Here is a 24,705-nt window from a genome sequence, read left to right as displayed (position 1 = left end):
TTTGTGTAGTGCCTAAAAAGTCCCTCCCTAATCTTATCTAATTGTGTATGGTTCTACATATGGGATATGGCACTTAGCATGATCAGACTTATATAATTTTTAGGTATTTTCTGTACTTGTGGAGAACGTACTGTAAAACTATTGAAGTTACTTCCTCTAAGGACTAATAAGCTGAAATAAATATTTTTTTTATTCTTGCGTTTAGATATAATTTAAGTCTTTTCTTTGCAGGGAGACCTTATTTTGACATTACTCCAGCGAAAGATGCGCTTTAATGCCCAAAGTGCTGAAATTTTGTCCAGAGCTGCGTTAGAGACGTCAGGAGGCCTCATGATATCTTCTTAGCTTGTTCTGTGCAAGCAATAGTCATTTTCAGTGTCCAAAGAGCTGTTGTAGCCAGATGAAGGATACAGTTCTCTCTTCAGTATCCTGTTGACAATGTTGAGTAGGACTTTCTTGTACTGCTGACGAAGAAGGGAATAAACAAAAGGATCAGCCGCAGCTTTACTGTATGCAAGGCACTTGCTTGCCATACCCCAGTAGTTGTTTATTTTTACATACGGAAGAAGCTCTATCAACCTAGAGAGAACAAGAGAGCAGAAAATAAGGTCTTTTGGTCAAAGACATGCATGACTTAGGCATAGTCAGCTGTGCGCCAAAAAAAAAAAGAGTACTTTCTAACCATTCTAACAGTATTGAAAATTCATTCAGCGTGTGAGTCATTTCATGCACAGTTACACATACCAAGAAATGAAAGGGATTTTCATATTAGCATTCACTAAAAAGTATAGAGAATAGCACAAGGTGACAGAAGGTTTAAAAATTCCTCACTAACCTGTATTTAAGGGAAATTATACCATACTGAGAATGCATAAGTCACTTTTTTTCCATTAAAAGTTTATCTCCATATATAATATTCTTTGACAGAATAAAAACATGATAGCAGATGTAGAGACTGTGACATAAGCAATAGTGTCCCTATTCTAATTGAGTGTTGCTGGGCTGTAGTCAGTGTTAATTTCGTTGATGAAAATATTTTCGCCATCGTTTTTGTCTGCTGCATGAAAGCTAAACAAAAATAAAATTCAAATTAAGTAAATTGATGAAAACTATGATGAAAATCTATTCCAATTTTCATCAAAGAACTAAACAGATGGAAAATGTTAGGGAGGGACATTTTACCCACCTGAACTTTCTCTTTCCTTGGAGCTGTCTGGTAAAGCCCCAGCCCCCTGACTCTATCAGAAAGCTGTATTGGCTGAGAGATGCAGGCTCCCATCAATCCTTTCCCTTTCCTATGCAGTTTCACACATTACACTCTTTCACACTATCTCTTTGGCACCCTCTATTGGCCTTTACTAAATTAGCAACACAATTCTATCCTCAGCCTATAGTAATAGCACTTTAAGGTTTAAACGTGTATTGCACTATTGCATTACCACATAAGAATAAGTTAGAGGCATCTACTGAGCTGCTGAAAGAAAAAAAAAATAGAAAAAGGTATTTTCTTATTTTTTTCCTAATATTTAATATTGATAATATATTCAGGTAATATGTACAATGGCATTACAGCCAATAGAGTTTACTTTTTTTTTTGTTATATTTTTCAAAGTTGCACTTCTGTTTGTCACAAAGCAATATTTTTGTTTGTTTATGACACTTGGTTTTAGTTATATAGAGGTTGTATTTCACAATGGCTAAATGTATGTCTGTAGTGCATGTTCAAACTTTAATACCATAAATAATGTTATTAGATTTTTACTATAGGAGGAGTATATAATGGGTTAGGCAATTCTAGAGAAATGCTTAAATAATGCATTATGATTTAACTAAACCCATTAGATTTTAGTTGACTAAAATGAACTGGCGATTTTAGTCCACTAAAATATAACTAAAACAAAAACAATTCAGATGACTAAAATATGACTAAAACTAAAATGGCATTTTAGTCAAAAGATTATTATGACTAAAACTCAATTGAAATTTGATGTCAAAATTAACACTGGCTGTAGTCAGCCTCAGTCTTAGGGTTCTTTCAACCAGGCAGCCAGGGTGCAGTAAAAAAAGGTGGTAAGGTTGTACAAAAGAAACAGGTCCATCCAACCCAATTCAAACTTTGTATGTTTATGTGTCTTTTTTATTCTCTAACCATTCCCATACCCCTGGATATTCTGCTTTCTAAGGAAGGCATCTAAAATGTGCTGGCTGCACTTTTCTGAATGGTCCCACCGTGTTCTGGGACCCGATTGGCGATCCTACCCAGAAGTATGAGCGGGTACCTGTCAAAACCAGGTACCCGCTCCCCCCAAAAAGTGCCAAATGTGACAGTGGAGGGGTTGAGGGTGGGAACAATGATTTTGTGTACTACTGTCTGCTACTGGGGAGTGTCACTGTCAATAGTGTGGGAAGATCCAATAGCCAGGGTTATTCAACTTTTTATTCCTCTGGCCAACCACTAAGAGGTTTATTGCTAGGGGTGCATAATATGGAAGGATATACATATCTGAAGAAACATTTTGGAAACTCTCTTGCCTGCCAAGCTCTCCCTGTTGAGGATGTGCGTGCTGTTTTTTCTGAGGCATGTGCTGTTAGAGGAAGCTAGGCCAGAGTTTAGAGTTCTATAAACTTGCACTGCCTTGCCAGAGGGTTTGTCCAACAGAAGTGAAGCTGGAATCCAAATATTTTGGAAAAGCAAGCTAAATGCTTGAATACTGCAGTAAGTGTTGTGGCCTATCCAGAGAGTTGATGTGGTACAGTCTGCACATTGTTACGTTGTGTGTCATATGCCCTCACACTCTCTATCCCTAGAATTCATTGGTCTGAATAAACTCTATTAGCTGTCCAAAAGTGACTGGCATCCATTTGTTCATGTCCCCACTACATCTCAAGAATCCAACCCTGAAATGAAATATCAACCCACCTAACCTCTGGGGTTCCTAAAAGCCCAAAAATAGAGGATAAGGAACGATACACACGGCACAATCAAGACACCATAAATTTAACCTGTCTGATGTATACCAATGTATAAACAAAGTTAGACCAATACAATAGTAGGCACCCTACAAGGTAGGTGCTAGGCAATGTGTAATGGGCCTTGTCTGCTTATCAGCAGGGCCATGGTTTTCAGCTGGGCTGTCATGGTTCCCAGGTGTGGCTGTTGAGCCTGGGGAGTTTCCCCCTACTGTGCTCAATGAGAGGGCTCTCATTGGGCGGTGGAGGAAACCCAGCCAATGGCTCACCCAGGCTTGTATCTACCCCAGAAAGACAGATTCTGCCACACAGCATTCTGGGAGTGGGTATAAGTTTGAGGGGAGCACATGACACAGCGTCTTTGGTGGGAATCAGAGTCCCAAGAGGGAGAGCATAGCTGTCTCTCCTCCTGACAAGAGGAATCAGGTGTCCCAGGCGGCTGGCCTGAGGGGACAGAGGGCTGAGCTGCAGAGATGATCCAGTGTTTGGAGGACCAGCTGAGCTGAGAGGGGTCGAGTTTCAGGAAAGCATTTCCAGTCGCGAGTACTGCAAACTCCCCCTGGGGGTCTGCCTAGTTAGAGGGGACCACACCGGAGAAGGTCAGAGGGATCCGGGAGCTAACTAACCAGTGCAGGAGCAAAAGGAAAGGGGGTGCCAGTGTTGACCCTGAAGAGTAGAGAGGGTGCCAGTGGTTGGGCCCTGAAGTGTTAAGTGTACAGCGTGCAGTGTTGAGAGTTGCAGCAGAAGCAGTTTACAAAGGCTACCTCAGTCAGGAAGGACTGGAGGGAGCAGTGCTAGACTTTTGAGCTAACCAGAGTATCAGAAGTCAGTGTACAGTACAGTGCTTGACTTTTGAGCTAACCAGAAGTGTCAGAAGTTACATTCAAGTTCACAGACAGCAAGTCAGATTCACAAGCGCCATTGGGCGTTGACCGGCATTCAGCCAACGTCAAGGCAGCGTCAGTAGGCCTTTTTCTTCAAGAGTCCCAATTTGTACCTAGTTGAGCCAGAGGAGTATTCCACTCATTCCCTTCTTCCATCCTCATACAAAATAAACAAAACAAAACAAAGATGCCGGACTGTTCATTGTCTCAGATCTCACACTTGGGTTTTCAGCTTAAATGGGCGGCTAGCGATTCCGCTAACCATAACAGACCCACATCAGGCCCAATGCCTGGAAATTCTGCTACACAATTTATAGAACTGACATGAAAAAGTAGAGTTGGCCAGTACCACTGGCATCAGTCAAGCATTTTCCTTGGGCCCCCTATCTTAAGCATAGTAGAATAATTGTCATGATAAATCCTTCCCCTCACCATCTAAAGTCCAACCCCAAAGCTTATTTTGGTCATTAAGGAATTATGGTGTTCAATAAGGCAGAGATCTATCATCAGGGGGGCTTGGGTCTAAGTTGGGCAAGTTGAGGTCTATACTATCTGGACAATGTCAGTCACCACTTTCTGCTTTGCCTCTCCACCACTCACTGTAGCAGTGGGCTGGTTGGGCGAATGGCCCAGGTTCTCATCGGCGTGCTAAGAGGCTGAGTCAGCTGCTGGCCAGGCATCTGGGTGGATTCCGATATTATTGTCGGGATCCTTCTAGAGCAGGGGTGGGGAACCTGCGGCCCGCACAATCATTGCGTCCCCCCCACCTCTGTGTCAGAAGGAGCCGATTGGCTCCATCCTGACAGTGCGAGTCTCAGAAAAGGGTGGACCCGGGGCGCAGAGCAGTGTGCCCCGAGCCCACCCATTTGTGTGACAATAGTGAATGAAAATTCGCTATTGTCACATGGATCCGCCCCCTGGCCAATCAGGAAGCGGGTTCAAAACCCACTTCCCGATTGGCCGAAAGGCGAACATATGCCATTGGTCGAGGAGGAGGCGGGAGGACTCAAGGAGAAGCCGCCACTGCAGGTAAGTGCACTGGCTTTCTGCATTGAAAGGGGGCACGCTGTGGTCAATCTGCATTTAAGGGGGCACGCTGTGGTCAGTCTGCATTGAAAGGGGGCACGCTGTGGTCTCTCTGCATTGAAAGAGGGCACGCTGTGGTCAGTCTGCATTGAAAAGGGGCATGCTGTGGTCAGTCTGCATTGAAAGGGGGCACGCTGTGGTCAGTCTGCATTAAAAGGGGGCATGCAGTGGTCAGTCTGCATTGAAAGGGGACACGCTGTGGTCTCTCTGCATTGAAAGGGGGCACGCTGTGGTCAGTCTGCATTGAAAGGGGGCACACAGTGGTCAGTCTGCATTGAAAGGGGGCACGCTGTGGTCAGTTTGCATTGAAAGGGGGCATGCCGTGGTCTCTCTGCATTGAAAGGAGGCACGCTGTGGTCTCTCTGCATTGAAAGGGGGCATTCAGAGCCCTAGCAGGTCACTATTTTACCAGCAGCAGTAAGCCACATTGCTCATCTTTGAGGCAGCACAGCAAACCTGTGGAATCTCATTTATTTTAGGTACGAACTGCGTAACGCAGATACAATTAGGATTAAGAAAAGCCACTGAAAAGTAGTTGGTCTCCTAGGGAGGCCAAAGAACCAAGGGAAAACTTCTCATTGAGAGAGAATCTAAGGAACCTGCTAATCAACAGTGCAAGGTGGGGGAAAAGGCAATTGTAGAGGTTTTCTATATTCTTTTTTGAGTCTAAAAAATCATTCAACCCAAAAGCAATATTTCACTTTTTACCAAATGCTGATTAGTATTCCACTCATTCCCTTCTTCCATCCTCATACAAAATAAACAAAACAAAACAAAGATGCCGGACTGTTCATTGTCTCAGATCTCACACTTGGGTTTTCAGCTTAAATGGGCGGCTGGCGATTCCGCTAACCATAACAGACCCACATCAGGCCCAATGCCTGGAAATTCTGCTACACAATTTATAGAACTGACATGAAAAAGTAGAGTTGGCCAGTACCACTGGCATCAGTCAAGCATTTTCCTTGGGCCCCCTATCTTAAGCATAGTAGAATAATTGTCATGATAAATCCTTCCCCTCACCATCTAAAGTCCAACCCCAAAGCTTATTTTGTTCATTAAGGAATTATGGTGTTCAATAAGGCAGAGATCTATCATCAGGGGGGCTTGGGTCTAAGTTGGGCAAGTTGAGGTCTATACTATCTGGACAATGTCAGTCACCACTTTCTGCTTTGCCTCTCCACCACTCACTGTAGCAGTGGGCTGGTTGGGCGAATGGCCCAGGTTCTCATCGGCGTGCTAAGAGGCTGAGCCAGCTGCTGGCCAGGCATCTGGGTGGATTCCGATATTATTGTCGGGATCCTTCTAGAGCAGGGGTGGGGAACCTGCGGCCCGCACAATCATTGCGTCCCCCCCCCGCCTCTGTGTCAGAAGGAGCCGATGGCTCCATCCTGACAGTGCGAGTCTCAGAAAAGGGTGGACCCGGGGCGCAGAGCAGTGTGCCCCGAGCCCACCCATTTGTGTGACAATAGTGAATGAAAATTCGCTATTGTCACATGGATCCTCCCCCTGGCCAATCAGGAAGCGGGTTCAAAACCCACTTCCCGATTGGCCGAAAGGCGAACATATGCCATTGGTCGAGGAGGAGGCGGGAGGACTCAAGGAGAAGCCGCCACTGCAGGTAAGTGCACTGGCTTTCTGCATTGAAAGGGGGCACGCTGTGGTCAGTCTGCATTTAAGAGGGCACGCTGTGGTCAGTCTGCATTGAAAGGGGGCACGCTGTGGTCTCTCTGCATTGAAAGGGGGCACGCTGTGGTCTCTCTGCATTGAAAGGGGGCACGCTGTGGTCAGGCTGCATTTAAATGGGGGCATGCAGTGGTCAGTCTGCATTGAAAGGGGGCACCCAGTGGTCAGTCTGCATTGAAAGGGGGCACGCAGTGGTCAGTCTGCATTGAAAGGGGGCACGCTGTGATCAGTCTGCATTGAAAGGGGGTATGCTGTGGTCAGTCTGCATTGAAAGGGGGCACACAGTGGTCAGTCTGCATTGACAGGGGGCATGCTGTGGTCAGTTTGCATTGAAAGGGGGCATGCAGTGGTCTCTCTGCATTGAAAGGAGGCACGCTATGGTCTCTCTGCATTGAAAGGGGGCATTCTGTGGTCAGTCTGCATTAAAAGGGGGCATGCTGTGGTCTCTCTGCATTGAAAGGGGGCACGCTGTGGTCACTCAGCATTGAAAGGGGGCACGCTGTGGTCAGTCTGCATTAAAAGGGGGCACGCTGTGGTCACTCTGCATTGAAAGGGGGCATGCTGTGGTCACTCTGCATTGAAAGGGGGCATGCTGTGGTCAGTCTGCATTAAAAGGGGGCACGCTGTGGTCAGTCAGCATTGAAAGGGGGCACGCTGTGATCTCTCTCTGCATTGAAAGGGGGCACGCTGTGGTCAGTCAGCATTGAAAGGGGGCACGCTGTGGTCAGTCTGCATTGAAATGGGGGCATGCAGTGGTCAGTCTGCATTGAAAGGGGGCACCCAGTGGTCAGTCTGCATTGAAAGGGGGCACGCAGTGGTCAGTCTGCATTGAAAGGGGGCACGCTTTGGTCAGTCTGCATTGAAAGGGGGAATGCTGTGGTCAGTCTGTATTAAAAGGGGGCATGCTGTGGTCAGTCTGCATTGAAAGGGGGCCCGCTGTGGTCACTCAGCATTGAAAGGGGGCACGCTGTGGTCAGTCTGCATTAAAAGGGGGCACGCTGTGGTCACTCTGCATTGAAAGGGGGCAGGCTTTGGTCACTCTGCATTGAAAGGGGGCATGCTGTGGTCAGTCTGCATTAAAAGGGGGCATGCTGTGGTCAGTCTGCATTGAAAGGGGGCACGCTGTGATCTCTCTGCATTGAAAGGGGGCACGCTGTGGTCTCTCTGCATTGAAAGGGGGCACGCTGTGGTCAGTCTGCATTTAAATGGGGGCATGCAGTGGTCAGTCTGCATTGAAAGGGGGCACCCAGTGGTCAGTCTGCATTGAAAGGGGGCACGCAGTGGTCAGTCTGCATTGAAAGGGGGCACGCTGTGGTCAGTCTGCATTGAAAGGGGGAATGCTGTGGTCAGTCTGCATTGAAAAGGGGCACGCTGTGGTCAGTCTGCATTGAAAGGGGGCACGCTGTCGTCAGTCTGCATTGAAAGGGGGCACGCTGTGGTCAGTCTGCATTGAAAGGGGGCACACTATACCTTGATTACTGAAGGCCCCTTTCACACTTTTGTGACCTCAAAGCAATGCCTATTACATTATGTATACATTTTGTATGGCCCCCGAATGATGTTACAAAAATCCAAATGGAAAAAAGGTTCCCCATCCCTGTTCTAGAGCCTGGAGTGGTTCTGTGAAGTCAGCAGACAGCAGGCTTTTGTCCATTGTCATCTGATTTTGGGTCACAGGACAGCAAAAGTAAGCGCACTCCTGTGACCCAGAAGAGAAGTATGACCCATTGCCCATACTTCTCTTTTAAAACATTTTCTGTGATTTTTTAAATAATTTCAAGACACCTTTTGGTAACCTTTACAATATTTCTTCTGGTTTGATATGTTCTCTAAATATATCATCTTCTAAGTTGTGAGAAGTTTTCTTCTTTCAGATCATGATCTTTTTTTCAGAGCCCTAGCAGGTCACTATTTTACCAGCAGCAGTAAGCCACACTGCTCATCTTTGAGGCAGCACAGCAAACCTTTGGAATCTCATTTATTTTAGGTGCGAACTGTGTAACGCAGACACAATCAGGATTAAGAAAAGCCACTGAAAAGTAGTTGGTCTCCTAGGGAGGCCAAAGAACCAAGTGAAAACTTCTCATTGGGAGAGAATCTAAGGAACCTGCTAATCAACAGTGCAAGGTGGGGAAAAGGCAATTGCAGAGGTTTCCTATATTCTTTTTTTTTTTTTTTTTTGAGTCTAAAAAATCATTCAACCCAAAAGCAATATTTCACTTTTTACCAAATGCTGATGTAACCCACCTGACATTTTTTCATATTTTGTAGTAAAATATCTGTGTTTAATTTTTGGGCCTGCACATCTGTATTATTATGTGGGTTTCCCTCTTTTCCTGTTTGAATTTTGTTTTATTATTTTTTATTTTCTTTAATTATTTAAATTATTTTTTATCTTTTTTTTCTGAAAAGTCACAGTGGGTGGTCTATAATGATACAAAGAGTAGCACTGAGATTATGACATTAGTGCCATTTTTTAGCATTGTGCACCCATAGGATGTGTCCATGACTCCCTGGGCCACCAGGAATTTGGTTGAACCCCATTCAATCTGCAAGTGGACCTGTGCTGGAGGATGGAGGAGGATGCAAAGAACAGATGCAGAGAATGGCAAGGGCGAGTCACACTTTACAAACTTGGTTTTTGCCATACAGGAAGGGGGGGGGGGATTTAATAGAAAAGTTTTGCTAGACTTAGACTTTCATTTCCATCATTTTTTATCCATGTGCACAGTTTGCCTACTTTTTCTATCAAAAGGGCAGGTCATATTATCTTGTTATTAGAGGATCTTTGATTCCACTGACACTGTGAAGAAGATCAATAGCTGTGGCCCCCTGGAATTAAAGAATAGGATGACCTGGAGGTATGAGTTACTTTTTTATTTGATTATCCTTTCTCCCACTATACCTATTAAAATGTGTTGGGCTGATTTATGGACTCCCTCCAGGGTAAAAAGGTGATTAATTATTCTGTAGATGGGTCTTTCAGTGTGTTCAGTGCTGTATTTTGTCCTACTTTAACAGTTGCACCTCTGCAAGTGCAATTTCTCCAGAGTTTAGTAAATGAAGTAAAGCTTCACTCTGCAAAGAATACCCAATAATATGCAAGGAAAATGTTAAAAAAAACAGCATTTTTGCTTGCACATGATTGGATAATTGAAATCAGCAGAGCTTTCCCTTCATTTGCTAAGTGCTGGAGTAATTGCACTTGTCGAGGTGCAACTGAAAGTCTATTTGCCTTTAGTAAATATAACCCAATTGTTTCTGTTACTTTGTAAATAAAAAAAAATAAATAAAAATCTTCATCTCTAAATAAAATCTGATTTAAAAAAAAAATGTGTTTAGCCTGGTGACTACCTGAAATCGAATATATGTTTCTAAAGATATTTAAGCTGAATGAATACAGGAGTTGAGATAGTTTACAAAATGCATTGTGTTAATATTCACTTAACTTATCAAATCATGAAAAGCAAATCCCTGTTTACTTTTTTCATCTACTAATATTTGGAAAATTAAAGTGAATATTTACATAATTTATTGTGTTATGATTCTTAAATCCTTTAGGAAATCAGCCTCAGTTTATAAGTAGAAGTAGTAGGAATTTTTTGTTTGTTTGTTTTACCTTATGCATATTCTTTTAGCTACAACGCTTAGGATTTACAGCTGTTCCTTCAGTCATTTTGTTCTTTACCATAAGCCATTAGTGAATTCAAGGCAGCACCCACAATTACACTGATGAAAAGATTCCGTAAAACCCCTCTCCTCATGCTGGATTTACAAGGCAAATTCTTTACATACCAGTCACTGCGATGAAATTCCATCATCCTAAACATGTTTTCTAGACAAACAGGCACAAACAACACTTAACATGCTAGTTAACTAATCAATATGCTAAATCCCTCATTAAAAACTCCCTGCAGACTCACGGTTCAGAATCAAAATAAATAGCTGTTAAATTATCTTTAGAAAAGAGAAAAACAGCGCTAATGTAAAAAATATGACAAACAAGGTAAAATATATGCATGGCCTAGATTCAAGAAAGCTTGGCGTGGCAATTGTAGTATTTGATAAGAAAAATTCGCTTTTGGTGATGGCTCTGTGTGTTGTGCAGAAAATATCTACCTGTGATAGTTTACATACTAAGGCAGAGCTGACAGAAAATGGGGGCCAGAGCTGACAGAATTAGCTGCTTGATAACATATATACTTTAAATTGTGTTCCGTATACAAAACAAGAACTCTAATCTAGGTAAGTACCACCAGATTACACCCCTATTTTTTTATATTTGTTTCCTGTCTTGATTGCTGGTTCAGTAATTTAGATGTAGCAAATTAGGTCTCCAAATGTTAAAGTGGTTCTAAGGCTGAAGGCTTTTTTATCTTCAAGCAAGGCGGTAAAAAAAAATTTCTGGGAGTAGATCCCCCTTATCCCTCCCAGCCCCCCCCCCCCCAAATACTTACCAGCGATGTGCATGAGAACAACTGCTCTCCCTCCCCATTGGCTCTTACACTTCAGCAGGAGCCATTCACTTTATATATACAAGCTGTTTTTTCCTGCGCTACGGAGCCTAAAAAAAACCTTAGTTGCAGCTGCTCATCACCATGAGAACATTGGAAACAAACATTTTAAACACAGCGCAATAAAGGGGTGCTAACAATCCTTATAGAGTTTAAGTGAATATGAAAAAATGAAAATAAAAAAAATACTCTTACCAAAAAAATATATACATATACTCAATTAAATAACAATAATGCAATAATTGTAGTGTAACACTAGTGTTAGAATGACCACCAATTAATATCTATATATATTAAGCAATGTCCCAATTTGTGACCAGCAGACACCATACTTATGCACTTTGCACTAAAATCACTTTAGATAATACCTTCACCCATTTATATATTAATTTCAATATTAATTTCCATTACTGTATCAACTTGCACCCCTGCACTTTACTGAGATCACCTGTAATCAGGCAGCGCCACTTTACCTCACCTCACACACATCACCAATCTTGTCTCCAAATATCACCCAAACTGTCCTCTCTAATCCTTTCAGGACCTCCTGCTCTCAAGCTCCTTTGTCTCCTCCTCCCATGCTTCTCCAGACTTCTCCAGAGCCTCTCCCATCCTCTGGAACTCTGTACCTCTGTCTGTCCGGCTATCTCCTATTCTGGCTCCCTTTAGGTGATCCCTGAAAACGTATCTCTTCATGGAAGCCTATCACACCTCCAATTAATCTTTTATCACTTCCATCAGCTCATCCCCCACAGTTATAAATACCCCTTTGTACCACTTGCCTCCCCCTCTTACAGTTTAAACTCTTATGAGCAGGGCCCTCTTAACCCTCTTGTATTTTATTGTATTGTAACTGTACTGTCTTCCTTTTATATTGTACAGTGTTGTGTAAACTGTTGGCGCTAAATAAATCCTGTATATTATTAATAATGATGTTTGGGAAAGAAACTTTACTATAGCAGTTAAAAGATGATTGGACTACAATTATAGAGAGAAATAGATGTACTTTCCCAGGCTGTATACCGAGGGATTTCCTCTTTGGCTGGAGGAGACCGAGGTGTGCACATTGCTACTTCTGCATGCACATCAGCCTGCTACAGGCCTACAGCTGTGTACTGAGGACCAGAGTTGTTCCAGGCAGATCCAGAAACGAACTGACATCTGGAAAGCCGGGTCCCTGTTTCTGTATCGCCGGAACTGGAAATCGGACACAGCTACAATTTACCTGTTGCTCCTTGTAGAGACTGAGCAGATAGGAACTGGCCATATGACTAGCAGCATTATTTACTGCTCACATACTTTACTGCGGCTATACTCATGTGCACCATGGTAAAGACTGAGTCACAAAACTAGCCGGCTGAAGAACTAGGACTAAAGCTGCTTCACAAGAACTTTGCCTATTATCCATAGTGAGAGGTACCTCTCTAGGAAATCTTAAATTTCATTGCTGTCATTCATAGAGAGTACATATAGGCTACTGTTTACAGAGAAGTTATTGCAGTATTGGTTATCATTGCTGATACCATTTTCTAATGCTATAACTTATTGTTGATTTTGGGGATCACCAGGTTTACTCTAATTTAGCTGCAAAGAACTCCATTCTATGCTATGATATAGCCTAGTGAACATATTGTCTAGTGAACCTAATCCTTAACTTACTCATTTATGTGCATACTGCTATTTACTAAAACCCATGACAAAATATTGGGTTAATTTACTATTGTGTATACAGTTTTACCTGGTGTGTTGCTCTCTACCAAGAGGCTCCTGCAGAGGTAGTGCTACAACAATAAAATTACAAGATGGCTTGTGTAGAAATTGTGTATGCTTTATTATAATTTATTTAAGTAGATATATTTTTTTATACAAAACTGGAGTTACCCTTTAAGGATTGGTAAACTGCAATATATATATATTTTTGGGGGCTTTATTACTGCTTTAGCAGTCTCTATTTCATTAGTAAAGCACCTGACAAGTTCCTAAAGCCCATCCACATTTATGTGATGTGGCAATGAACAATAATGTGCATGTTTGGTGACAATCACTTTGAATAGCACTATCAGGTTGACTGAAATAAACACAACCTTTCCTTCTTTGTTAAACTCAGTGAACATTCATCATTCAAACAAGGGGCCGCACACTGAAGGTGTCCAACTCCACTCAAGGTTTATTGCAATCACAGTGAGTGGTGTTCTTTTATTCCAATAAACCTTGGCCAGAGCAGAATGTCTTTGGTGTGTGGCCCATTACTTGGATAGTAGTTTGCAGTGGAGAAAGAGTGAACTCCAGGGCATTGACACCCAGTTCATTGTAAGGAATTGAGGAAGACACAGACTGGCCTGTGAACTTTTGATCTACAAAGTGAATAGTTTCTACTCCTTTACTAAATTACCTCCTGAGAGCAAACTTTTTCAGATTAAATAATTATTCCAATGGCAACTGGTTAGCTTAGAACTACAAATTTTGATTGGATTTCTAGGAAAGTATTGTTGTAATTCAGGAGGATTTCCCAGTTATAACCCAGAATGTATATTTAGTCCAAATACACATTGATTTCCATTTAAAGACAGCTGCTCAGAAACTAAACTGGGGTTCCCTAGACGTGCATCTGCAAATCCTAATTAGTGTGTATCACACATTTTGAATTCTTGTGGGGAAAGCCCACATCAATGTCATTATTATAACAAGTTCTCTCTTTAGAAATTCTATACAACTGTAAGAAGGCATTGCTGGTGTTTCAATCAAGAAAAAATCAAGACCAAAGCTATCAGTAGAAATTGTAACACTGAGTTTAGTCCAATTGGTAGAAGTCCCTTTACTGGTAAACTGAACCAACCCTCCTTCCCCTAGTTTATTCCTCTATTTTGGCACTAGCATACTGCACAGCATTTTCTATCTAATTACAGTTATTTACATAAAGTTGTCATCCCTAAAGTATTTTACTATCTAAAGTCCCTGCCACATCTACACAATCAAATACATACACCACATGCTGCTCCTAGGTAGGCCCCCCACCACCTAAACAGTAAAATCGAAAAACAAACACAAGGGCGCACCGGCCTCGTGCATTATCCTCTACAAAGGTTTTATTGAATAAAAGGTATAAAGCCTCAGAGCCTCTGAGGAAGAGGCTAAACCTCAAAATGCATAAGCCTTTCCATCTTCAGAGCACGATAAACCCTTTGGTTCTGATGCTGATGGCAATATACCCATTTGATATGCTTGTATCAAGAACTTGTTTGTGAGTATTTTTATACCTTTTATTCAATAAAACCTTTGTAGAGGATAATGCACTAGACCGGTGTGCCCTTGTGTTTTTTTTTTTTCGATTTTAGTGGTCTCAGACTACCCTGGTCTTGAAAGGGGCTGCAAGGCCGAAGCATGCAAGTGATGCCAAGCAGAAAATCTTTGGTAGCTGCATGAATGTGGCTGGATGTGGTTAGAAGATCACCTCTCAGAGCGCAGTAGATAGGTGCTTTGCACCGATTTCTTGGTTTGGTACCACCTAAACAGTGACAGAACCTAAAAAATGAATCTGGACAAAACCCACAACTCCAGTGTTGGAAGGCAACAGTCCTCAACGCTAAATCTATGTGGGTTTACTTTTGGCTTAGATCATGCAACCTGCCTTGGCCATTTGTCCTGATCATCCCTTAAAGTAAATGGGATTATGGAGTTCCTAACTGCTACGGTTCATGATGAAGTTACGCGCTTCAACGCTGTCTGGGCGGATTGGGATATGCAGGACTCTAGCCTGAGTTGAGTGTGTGGTGCAGGTGGCTATTAGCTGTCTGTTATGTGGTACTGTTTATTACCCTGGACTTTGATGTCTATGGTTTCTGTCATATAGTCTTTCTCCTTTGAGGCATACTTTATTGTGTCTTCACGTTCCGATTGGGACTGTTGGATCTCGCTTTTGCAATGTTATTGTTTATTGTTTTTTCTTTTTTAGGGGTCCCCTACCCCTTGTCTGTTACTTATCTATGCTTATATTTTCAATAAAAATTACAATTTCAAAAAAAAAAAAGTAAATGGGATTACAATAGGACAAAATGGGTATTATTCACCTTCCTGACAAGCAGTTTGTACAAAACAAAAATGCAAGTGTTTATCACATATGAGGCATGGCATGCCCCATACTATCTTGTTCCTACCAGAGTCTAAAAATACTTTATTCAAAATAAATTCCAAAGTGTGGATTTTTTTTTTTTTTTTTACTTTTTCACATATTCACATAATCACTATTTCCATAATCGCTATTAAATAGTGATTATGTGAATATGTGAAAAAGTAAAAAAACAAAACAAAACTCCACATTGGATTTCATTATACTTGTAAAATATTATCAAATATGATAACTACTCAGTTTGTATCCCTAGGTATAGAGTCCCTTTTCTCTTTGAATTAAGCATAAATCCCCCTTCTGTTATTGCAAAACAAAAATGCAGATACACTATGGTTTGCTACAATTGGAGGATGCATAATTTGGTGCAGCTGTGCATGGTAGCCAAACCGTTTTTAACTTCAGCTTGTTCAATTAGGCTCTGACAAAAAAAAAAAAAAAAACCTGGAAATTAATTTGTTTTCTGAAGTACTGTATGTGCATTTTTCTGAATTAAATGTAAAAAAATCCAAAAATTGAAGCCAAAGTGAAAATACCCTTGTGGTCATGGACATGACCATTAAGATGAGGTCATCATCACTATAGCGTGACACTGTCATCATGGATCAGCAGTGGTGTATTTACCAATGCACTTTAGAAAGTTATAACTGATGATGCAAAAGAAAAAATATATATATACTCAATTGGATTGTGTCTCATGCACAGATAATGAGGACCTCTCCAAATCTAAAGAATACGGACTGCATCTCGCCACTAATTGTATTCCCCTTAGGTAGAATAAACTAAACACGTTGTGGATTAGCAGAAGCACAAAACTCACACCCACTTCTCTTTGAATCTCTGAATCACACACACTCTGATTAGCATTTACAAACACACAAAAGCAAATTTCAGGTCAATTTATGGGTTACGGATTTTAATCAGCAAATCTGCTATGGTAGAGGACTTATGAAACAACAAATCTGTAGCACTGCAACAGCCTGCCAAGAAAAACAGGCTTGCCAGTTTAAACCTAGAATGTTGAAAAAATACACGCAGTTGCTCCATGTTGCAGCAGTCTCTGTGGCATCAAATAATCCAAACAGGATGTAAAATCTAAATAATATAAAAAATTCTCACTCATCTTTTTATATATATGATTATTTTATAATCTATTAATATTTAAAAAGGAACTGTATTTACAGCAAAACCTTTTTACCTACAGAAAACGTAATTTTGTAAAATTGGTAAATACATTTTTAGTTACAATAATATTATAATAATGATATAATATTCATGTTTATACATAATAGCTGACTTCAGATAAAGACCAGTGTGTTTTCTCATGCCAAGCCAGGCCTGTAAGATGTACTATAGAGGTGTACTGAACTGTTCGCCGGCGGACAGTTCCCGGCGAACTTAGCATGTTCGCGTTCGCCGCTGCGGGCGAACATATGCGATGTTCGGTCCGCCCCCTATAATACATCATTGAGGCAAACTTTGACCCTGAACTTCACAGTCAGCAGGCACATTTCCAGCCAATCAGCATACCTCCCTCCCACACCCTCCCACCTCCTATAAATAAGCAAGGGCAGCATCCATCTTAGATCATTCTGAAGCAGTGTGTTAGTGAGAGCAGGGAGAGCTGCTGCTGCTGCTGCCTTTAATAGCTAGGGACAGTTGTCAGTGTTCCTGGTCTTGCTAGTCAGTGTTCTTGGTCCACTACTGCTGTAAGGACAGCATCCTATTCCTGACAGCACCCCAAAAAGCCCTTCTAAGGGCTGGTATTTGTGTTTTTTCTTTATATATATATATATATATATATATATATATATATATATATATATATATATCTAGTGTCCCCAAAAGCCCTTTTAAGGGCTGGTAATTGAGTTTTTTCTTTTATATATATATATATATATATATATATATATATATATATATCTATCTAGTGTCCCCAAAAGCCCTTTAAGGGCTGGTAATTGAGGATTTTTTTTATATATATATATCTAGTGTCCCCAAAAGCCCTTTTAAGGGCTGGTAATTGAGTTTTTTCTTTTTTTATATATATATATATATATATATATATATATATATATATATATATATATATATATCTATTGTACACTGCAGTTGCCTGCCCGCTGTGTGTGAGAGGCCACAGACCCACCACAGACTGTACTGTGTGCACACCACACTCATTTCGGGTGGCACAGGCACAGTACCTTGCATTTTAAAAAATATTTTTTTTTTTCCTCTGTCATAATTGCAGTGAGTGCTGTGTCAGGTCCACAGAGTGTACTGTACCCACTGCAGTGCACTGCCCACCACTGATATATATACGGTGGCACAGCATCTTGTTGCAAATTAAAAAAAAATATATATATTTTTTATTATTGCAGTTGCCTGGGCTGCCAGTGACTGTCAGGTCCACAGAGTGTACTGTGCCCACTGTAGTGCCACTGCGTGCCCACCCACCACTGATATATATACGGTGGCACAGCAGCTTGCAAAGTAAAAATATATATATTTTTTTTTATAATTGCAGTTGCCTGGGTGCCAGTGACTGTCAGGTCCACAGAGTGTACTGTGCCCACTGCAGTGCCACTGCGTGCCCACCCACCACTGATATATACGGTGGCACAGCAGCTTGCAAATTAAAAATATATATATTTTTTTATAATTGCAGTTGTCTGGGCTGCCAGTGACTGTCAGGTCCACAGAGAGTGTACTGTGCCACTGCCCACCCACCACTGATATATACGGTCGCACAGCAGCTTGCAAATTAAAAATATATATTTTTTTTATAATTGCAGTTGCCTGGGCTGCCAGTGACTGTCAGGTCCACAGAGAGTGTACTGTGCCACTGCCCACCCACCACTGATATATACGGTGGCACAGCAGCTTGCAAATTAAAAATATATATATTTTTTTATAATTGCAGTTGCCTGGGCTGCCAGTGACTGTCAGGTCCACAGAGAGTGTACTGTGCCACTGCCCACCCACCACTGATATATACGGTCGCACAGCAGCTTGCAAATTAAAAATATATATATTTTTTTATAATTGCAGTTGCCTGGGCTGCCAGTGACTGTCAGGTCCACAGAGTGTACTGTACCCACTGCCCAACACTCCTATAGGGTGGCAGAGCACCTTGCACTCATAGTACAACACATAAAAAAAAAAAATGACAGGCAGAGGCAGGCCACCCCGCAAGGGCCGTCGTGGTCGTGGTGCTGTGATTTCCTTAGGCCCTAGAATAATGCCCAGTGTTCAGAGGCCACCACAGACCCTGAACTCAAAAAATTCTGAGGACATAGTTGACTGGCTTACACAGGACACCCAATCGTCTACAGCTTCCGCTCGGAACCTTAATGCACCATCCTCCTCCAGCTCAGCTTCGGGCACCTCTCAATTTACCACTTGCCAGCCCGCCGGCACCACCACCAACACTAGCACCACAGCCGCTTCACTTGATCCGTCAGAGGAGTTATTTTCACATCAGTTGGAAGAAATAAGTGATGCGCAACTATTAGTGCCAGAGGATGTAGATAACGGGGATATGTCTCAGTCAGGCAGCATTATACACATGGACGTACATTGTGATGATGATGATGATGATGTTGTACCTGCTGCTGCTGTCTTTGCTGAGTTGTCAAGTGAAGCGGCTGATGATGACGATGTGTCTGTGGATGTCACCTGGGTGCCTGCTTGAAGAGCAGAAGAAGAGGGGGAAAGTTCAGATGGGGAGACAGAGAGGAGGAGGAGGAGACGAGTTGGAAGCAGGGGGAGGAGGTCATCGCAAGGAGCTAGTGGCGCAGTCAGACAGCATGTAGATTCGGCACCTGGGGTCAGCCAGACAGCACGCCAATCAACGCAAGCTGTTGCCACCACCAGAATGCCGTCCTTGCAAAGCTCAGCAGTGTGGCATTTTTTTGTGTGTCTGCCTCTGATATCAGCGATGCCATTTGTAACCTGTGCCAAAAGAAACTGAGTCGTGGGAAGTCCAACACCCACCTAGGTACAACTGCTTTGCGAAGGCACATGATCTCACATCACAAACGCCTATGGGATCAACACATGAGTAAAAGCAGCACACAAACTGAAAGCCACCATCCTCCTCCTGGTCCAGCATCTTCAGCCACGTCAACCACTGCTGTCCTCCATGCCCCCTATCAACAACCCGCCCCTCCGCCTCTCACCTTCAGCAGTTCCTGCTCATCTGCCCACAGTCAGGTGTCTGTCAAGGAAATGTTTGAGCGTAAGAAGCCAATCTCACAGAGTCACCCCCTTGCCCGGCGTCTGACAGCTGGCTTGTCGGAACTCTTAGCCCGCCAGCTTTTACCATACAAGCTGGTGGAGTCTGAGGTCTTCAAAAAATTTGTCGCTATTGGGACACCGCAGTGGAAGGTACCCGGCCGAAATTATTTTTCACAAAAGGCAATCCCCAACCTGTACTCTATTGTGGAAAATGAAATCATGTCACGTCTGGCACACAGTGTTGGGGCAAGGGTCCATCTGTCCACTGATAGCTGGTCTGCAAAGCACGGTCAGGGCAGGTATATCACTTACACTGCACATTGGGTAAACCTGCTGGCGGCTGCCAAGCATGGAATGCGTGGCTCTGCTGCAGAGGAGTTGGTGACACCGCCATGACTTGCAGGCAGGCCTGCTGCCCCCTCCTCTACTCCTCCTACTCCATCCTCTTTGCTAACCTCCTCGGCTGAGTCCTCTGTTGCGTCTTGCTCCACACCAACTGCACCCCCCCCCCCCCAGCTCCCCAGGGGCTATTCCACATGCCGGATACGACAGTGTCACGCTGTCTTGGGGTTGACTTGCCTGAAAGCAGAGAGTCACACCGGACCAGCACTACTGTCCGCCCTGAACGCACAGGTGGATCAGTGGCTGACCCCGCACCAACTGGAGATCGGCAAAGTGGTGTGTGACAACGGAAGCAATTTGTTGGCGGCATTGAATTTTGGCAAGTTGACACATGTGCCGTGCATGGCACATGTTTTGAATGTGATTGTACAACGATTCGTGCAGAAGTACCCAGGCTTACAGGACGTCCTCAAGCAGGCCAGGAAGGTGTGTGGCCATTTCAGGCGTTCCTACACGGCCATGGCGCACTTTGCAGATATTCAGCGGCGAAACAACATGCCAGTGAGGCGTTTGATTTGCGACAGCCCGACACGTTGGAATTCAGCACTGCTAATGTTCGACCGCCTGCTCCAACAAGAAAAAGCGGTCAACGAGTATTTGTATGACCGGGGTGCTAGGACAGCCTCTGCGGACCTGGGTATTTTTTTGCCACGTTACTGGACGCTCATGCGCAATGCCTGTAGGCTCATGCGTCCTTTTGAGGAGGTGACAAACCTAGTCAGTCGCACCGAAGGCACCATCAGCGACATCATCCCATATGTTTTCTTCCTGGAGCGTGCCCTGTGAAGAGTGCTGGATCAGGCCGTAGATGAGCGTGAAGAGGAAGAGTTGTGGTCACCATCACCACCAGAAACAGCCTTACCATCACTTGCTGGACCTGCGGCAACACTGGAAGAGGAGTCTGAGGAAGAGGAGTCAGAGGAGGAATGTGGCTTTGAGGAGGAGGAACACCAACCACAGCAGGCATGCCAGGGTGCTCGTTGTCACCTATCTGGTACCCGTGGTGTTGTACGTGGCTGGGGGGAAGAACACACCTTCAATGACATCAGTGAGGACGAGGAATTGGACGTGAGTAGCTCGGCATCCAACCTTGTGCAAATGGGGTCTTTCATGCTGTCATGCCTGTTGAGGGACCCTCGTATAAAAAGGCTGAAGGAGAACGACCTGTACTGGGTGGCCACGCTACTAGACCCCCGGTATAAGCAGAAAGTCTCTGATATGTTACCTAATTACCAGCAGGCGTAAAGGATGCAGCAGCTACAAAATAAGTTGAAAAGTATGCTTTACACAGCATATAAGGGTGATGTCACAGCACAACGGGAATCCAACAGGGGAAGAGGTGAAAGTAATCCTCCTCCTACCACCACAACCACGCCGGCAAGGACAGGACGCTTTACAGACGTTTAGTTGATGGAGGACATGCAGAGCTTTTTTAGTCCTACGCATCGCCACAGCCCTTCGGGGTCCACCCTCAGAGAACGACTCGACCGACAGGTAGCAGACTACCTTGCCTTAACTGCAGATATCGACACTCTGAGGAGCGATGAACCCCTTGACTACTGGGTCTGCAGGCTTGACCTGTGGCCTGAGCTATCCCAATTTGCCATTGAACTTCTGGCCTGCCCCGCTTCAAGTGTGCTGTCAGAAAGGACCTTCAGCGCAGCAGGTCTAGGCCTAGGTCAAAAAAGTCTTGATTACCTCACGTTTATTAATATGAATGAGGCATGGATCCCGAAGGGACTGACAGTGGGGGATGCATTTGACTAAAAAAGGCCTGGTGATGACTGAGATGCCTTGGGCTAAAAATGGTCCACACGCTGCTGTATTTAATCATTCTCTGCATGCCGGATGACTTACGTGACGTCTCCGCCACCAACTACGGTTCAAGCCGCAATGTTTTAGTGCACTTTCTGCCTTGAAAACCTCAATTTTTCAGGCCACTGCTAAAGCAGCGGCTGCAACAATACCTACTTTTTCATGCATGTGTACATGCCTAATTTTTCTGGCCTCTGGTGCTACACTGTGGCTGCAAAAAAACAAAAAACAAAGAAAAAAGGCACATACATGTGTCAATTCCCCTTTGTGATCGTTACCTTGTCGTGGTGAAGGGGCTTGCGTATCACAATGAAGCGATCACCTCTAGGAGTGTGTTGGCACACCCCAGATGATAAGGTCGTTGCTTCATTGTGAACAGACCAAAAGCGATCCGCGGGATAATTTTTCATAGAAAAAACATTCATTTTCTTTCATTCTTTCTGCGGAGCTGGGTATTTTTTGGCCGCGTTACTGAATGCTCATGAACAATGGCTGTAGGCTCATGCGTCCTTTTGCGGAGGTGACAAACCTGGTGGTCAGTCGAACCCAAGGCAACATCATCGACCTCATCCCATATGCGTTTTTTCTGGAGCGTGCCCTGCGAAGAGTACTGGATCAGGCTGTAGATGAGCATGAAGAGGAAGAGTTGTGGTCCCCATCACCACCAGAAGCAGCCTTGTCGTTGTTAATTGCTGGACCTGTGGCAACGCAGAGAGAGGAGTCTGAAGAAGAGAAGTCAGAGGAGGAAGGTGGCTTTGAGGAGGTGGAATACCAGCCACAGCAGGCGTCCCAGGGGGCTTGTTGTCACCTTTCGGGGACCCTTGGTGTTGTACGTGGCTGGGTGGAGGAAGAGACCTTCAATGATGTCAGTGAGGACAAGGAACGGGACATGGCTAGCTTGGTATCCAACCTTGTGCAAATGGGGAGTTTGCGGTTGTGCAAATGGACTGACTGACTGTTAAACGGGGAGTTTGGCCTGTCAGAGTTTGGTCTGTCACTGTGAAGCGGGCGTAACCCTTACACTACTTGACCGATAAAACATCATACCTGATCGTATTCACACACTGGATGTTTTAAAGCACGTTATTCCAAACAATTTAGGAATGTTAGGTGATTTATGCCCTTTATGGATCAAAACCCGACTCTGCGTCAACTACGTAATTTTCCATGGGAGTTTTGCCATGGATCCCCCTCCGGCATGCCACAGTCCAGGTGTTAGTCCCCTTGAAACAACTTTTCCATCACTATTGTGGCCAGAAAGAGTCCCTGTGTGTTTTAAAATTCGCCTGCCTATTGAAGTCTATGGCGGTTCGCCCGGTTCGCCGGTTCGCGAACATTTGCCGATGTTCGCGTTCGCCGTTCGCGAACGGCGAAATTTAGGTTCGCGACATCACTAATGTACTATATTCTATTTTTCACAAGCAAAATTCACAATGAAAAATGTTTGGGCGCATTTCTATCTATTAAACTCATCAATTAATGCTTTTAATAAAAAATGAAAATTTACAAAGTAAAAAAGTTTTAAAATAAATTGCAGAAATGTAATAAATTAGACTAAACAAGCAACAAGCTGAACATGTCTGACTACCACAGGTCTGATTGTGTATGGCAGTGATTTTTACATAGTGTATCTGATGCAAAAAAAAAGACAGTGATGAAGGCTTAGAGCGTTACTTCTGGTTCCCAAATTTTCAAAATAAAGGGCCAATTCAATGTAATTCTACCCTACAGGTAAGTGTATAGTAAGTCTTACCTGTAGGTACCATATCTATGCCACTGTGCATGCGCAGTATGCTCTGCATAATGCAGACAGTGCCTGGCCTGAAATGGCAGGAGAATCTAGAAGGAAGACCGGGCAAAGATGGAAGCACCAAAGCTGTTACAGCTCAGCCCTGGAGGACTCCATTTGTAAGGTAAGTCTTTCATAATGTGCTAGTATGCAGTTCATACTAGTACATTATGGCACACATTTGTAGGAGGCCCAAATGTTCTAGAGATTTTACTATTACTTTAGGTAACCAAGACAGGACTTAATTAAACAAAAATGTAAGGGTCTCACTTCATTATATAGGAAATAAAAGTTCACGGATTGACTTGTTGCCTTAAAATGTGTTTTAACTTTTCCTGGGTATATACAGTGATTTTGTTTCTTTTACTAGGCTTTGCAGTTTTCTTTTTCCTCTACTTCAATAATAATCTCTACAAAGGGCCGGTATTACCACCGATAGCTACATGAACTTGTCTGCACGGCTTGGTCCTTGGCAGATATGTCAGATCTTTTTTTTTGGGCCATGAAACAGCTTACTCTTAGAAGAGTTTACTGATCTCACACATAAGAAAAACTGGATGTCAGTCTGGAATGCATTGAGGATGCTCTGAAATTGGGCTAAAACTTGAAGTTTTCTTTATTTCACATTTTTTTGTCCATCTTCATTCTAATCTGACTTGTAACTGCAAGTCACACACAGATCACAATAGGATTTAGACCATTAGCAGCTCAACTGCACAAACTGCCAGTAGAATTCCCCTTCATTTGGCTCTGGGTGCCACTCTATCTGAGGTGTGATAAGTGTTTGAGTGGAGATGGGGAGTTCTGTGGTAGGGTTTTTTTTCCCTAGGGTAAGCCTTCTGGGGAATCATACCAGGAGAGGGTTTTTTTGCTGGGGGGATGGTTGCCGATGAAGGGGGGGTTTTTGCTAGGTGGCTTTTGCTGGGTGGAGGGAAATATTTGCTGGGAGAGGGAGATGGAGAGTCAGATTTTTTCTGGGGGGTGAGGATGGGGGGGTATTTTTGCTTTGGGAAGAAGGAATTTTGATGATTGGCTATTTTTTTATCCCCATATTTTCAAGAATGTCAATTTGTTGCCCACATATTTTTACATTTGTCTATTTATTGCCCTCACATTGTACCAATCAACTGTTTGATGCCTGCATTTTGTAATTACTGCCCTTTTACTGCCTAAATATTATAACAATCAACTGCTGCC

General features: G+C 43.3%; 1 protein-coding gene across 1 annotated transcript in view; it reads right to left on the bottom strand.

Moving 5' to 3' along the window:
- Positions 1 to 231: 231 nt before the first annotated feature.
- The window catches only part of GPR78 (G protein-coupled receptor 78), a 42,866-nt gene continuing 18,392 nt past the window's right edge, over positions 232 to 24,705 (bottom strand). The window contains exon 3 of the mRNA XM_082242516.1: positions 232 to 579. Within this exon, the coding sequence (XP_082098642.1) occupies positions 342 to 579 (238 nt within the window). The 3' untranslated portion in view covers positions 232 to 341. The remainder of the gene's footprint in view (positions 580 to 24,705) is intronic.

Source organism: Pelophylax lessonae, assembly GCF_965119305.1.
Source record: "Pelophylax lessonae genome assembly, chromosome: 1".
Classification (NCBI taxonomy): domain Eukaryota; kingdom Metazoa; phylum Chordata; class Amphibia; order Anura; family Ranidae; genus Pelophylax; species Pelophylax lessonae.
The sequence above is the reverse complement of the archived record's forward strand: the minus strand, read 5'-3'. Positions and strand labels throughout refer to the sequence as shown.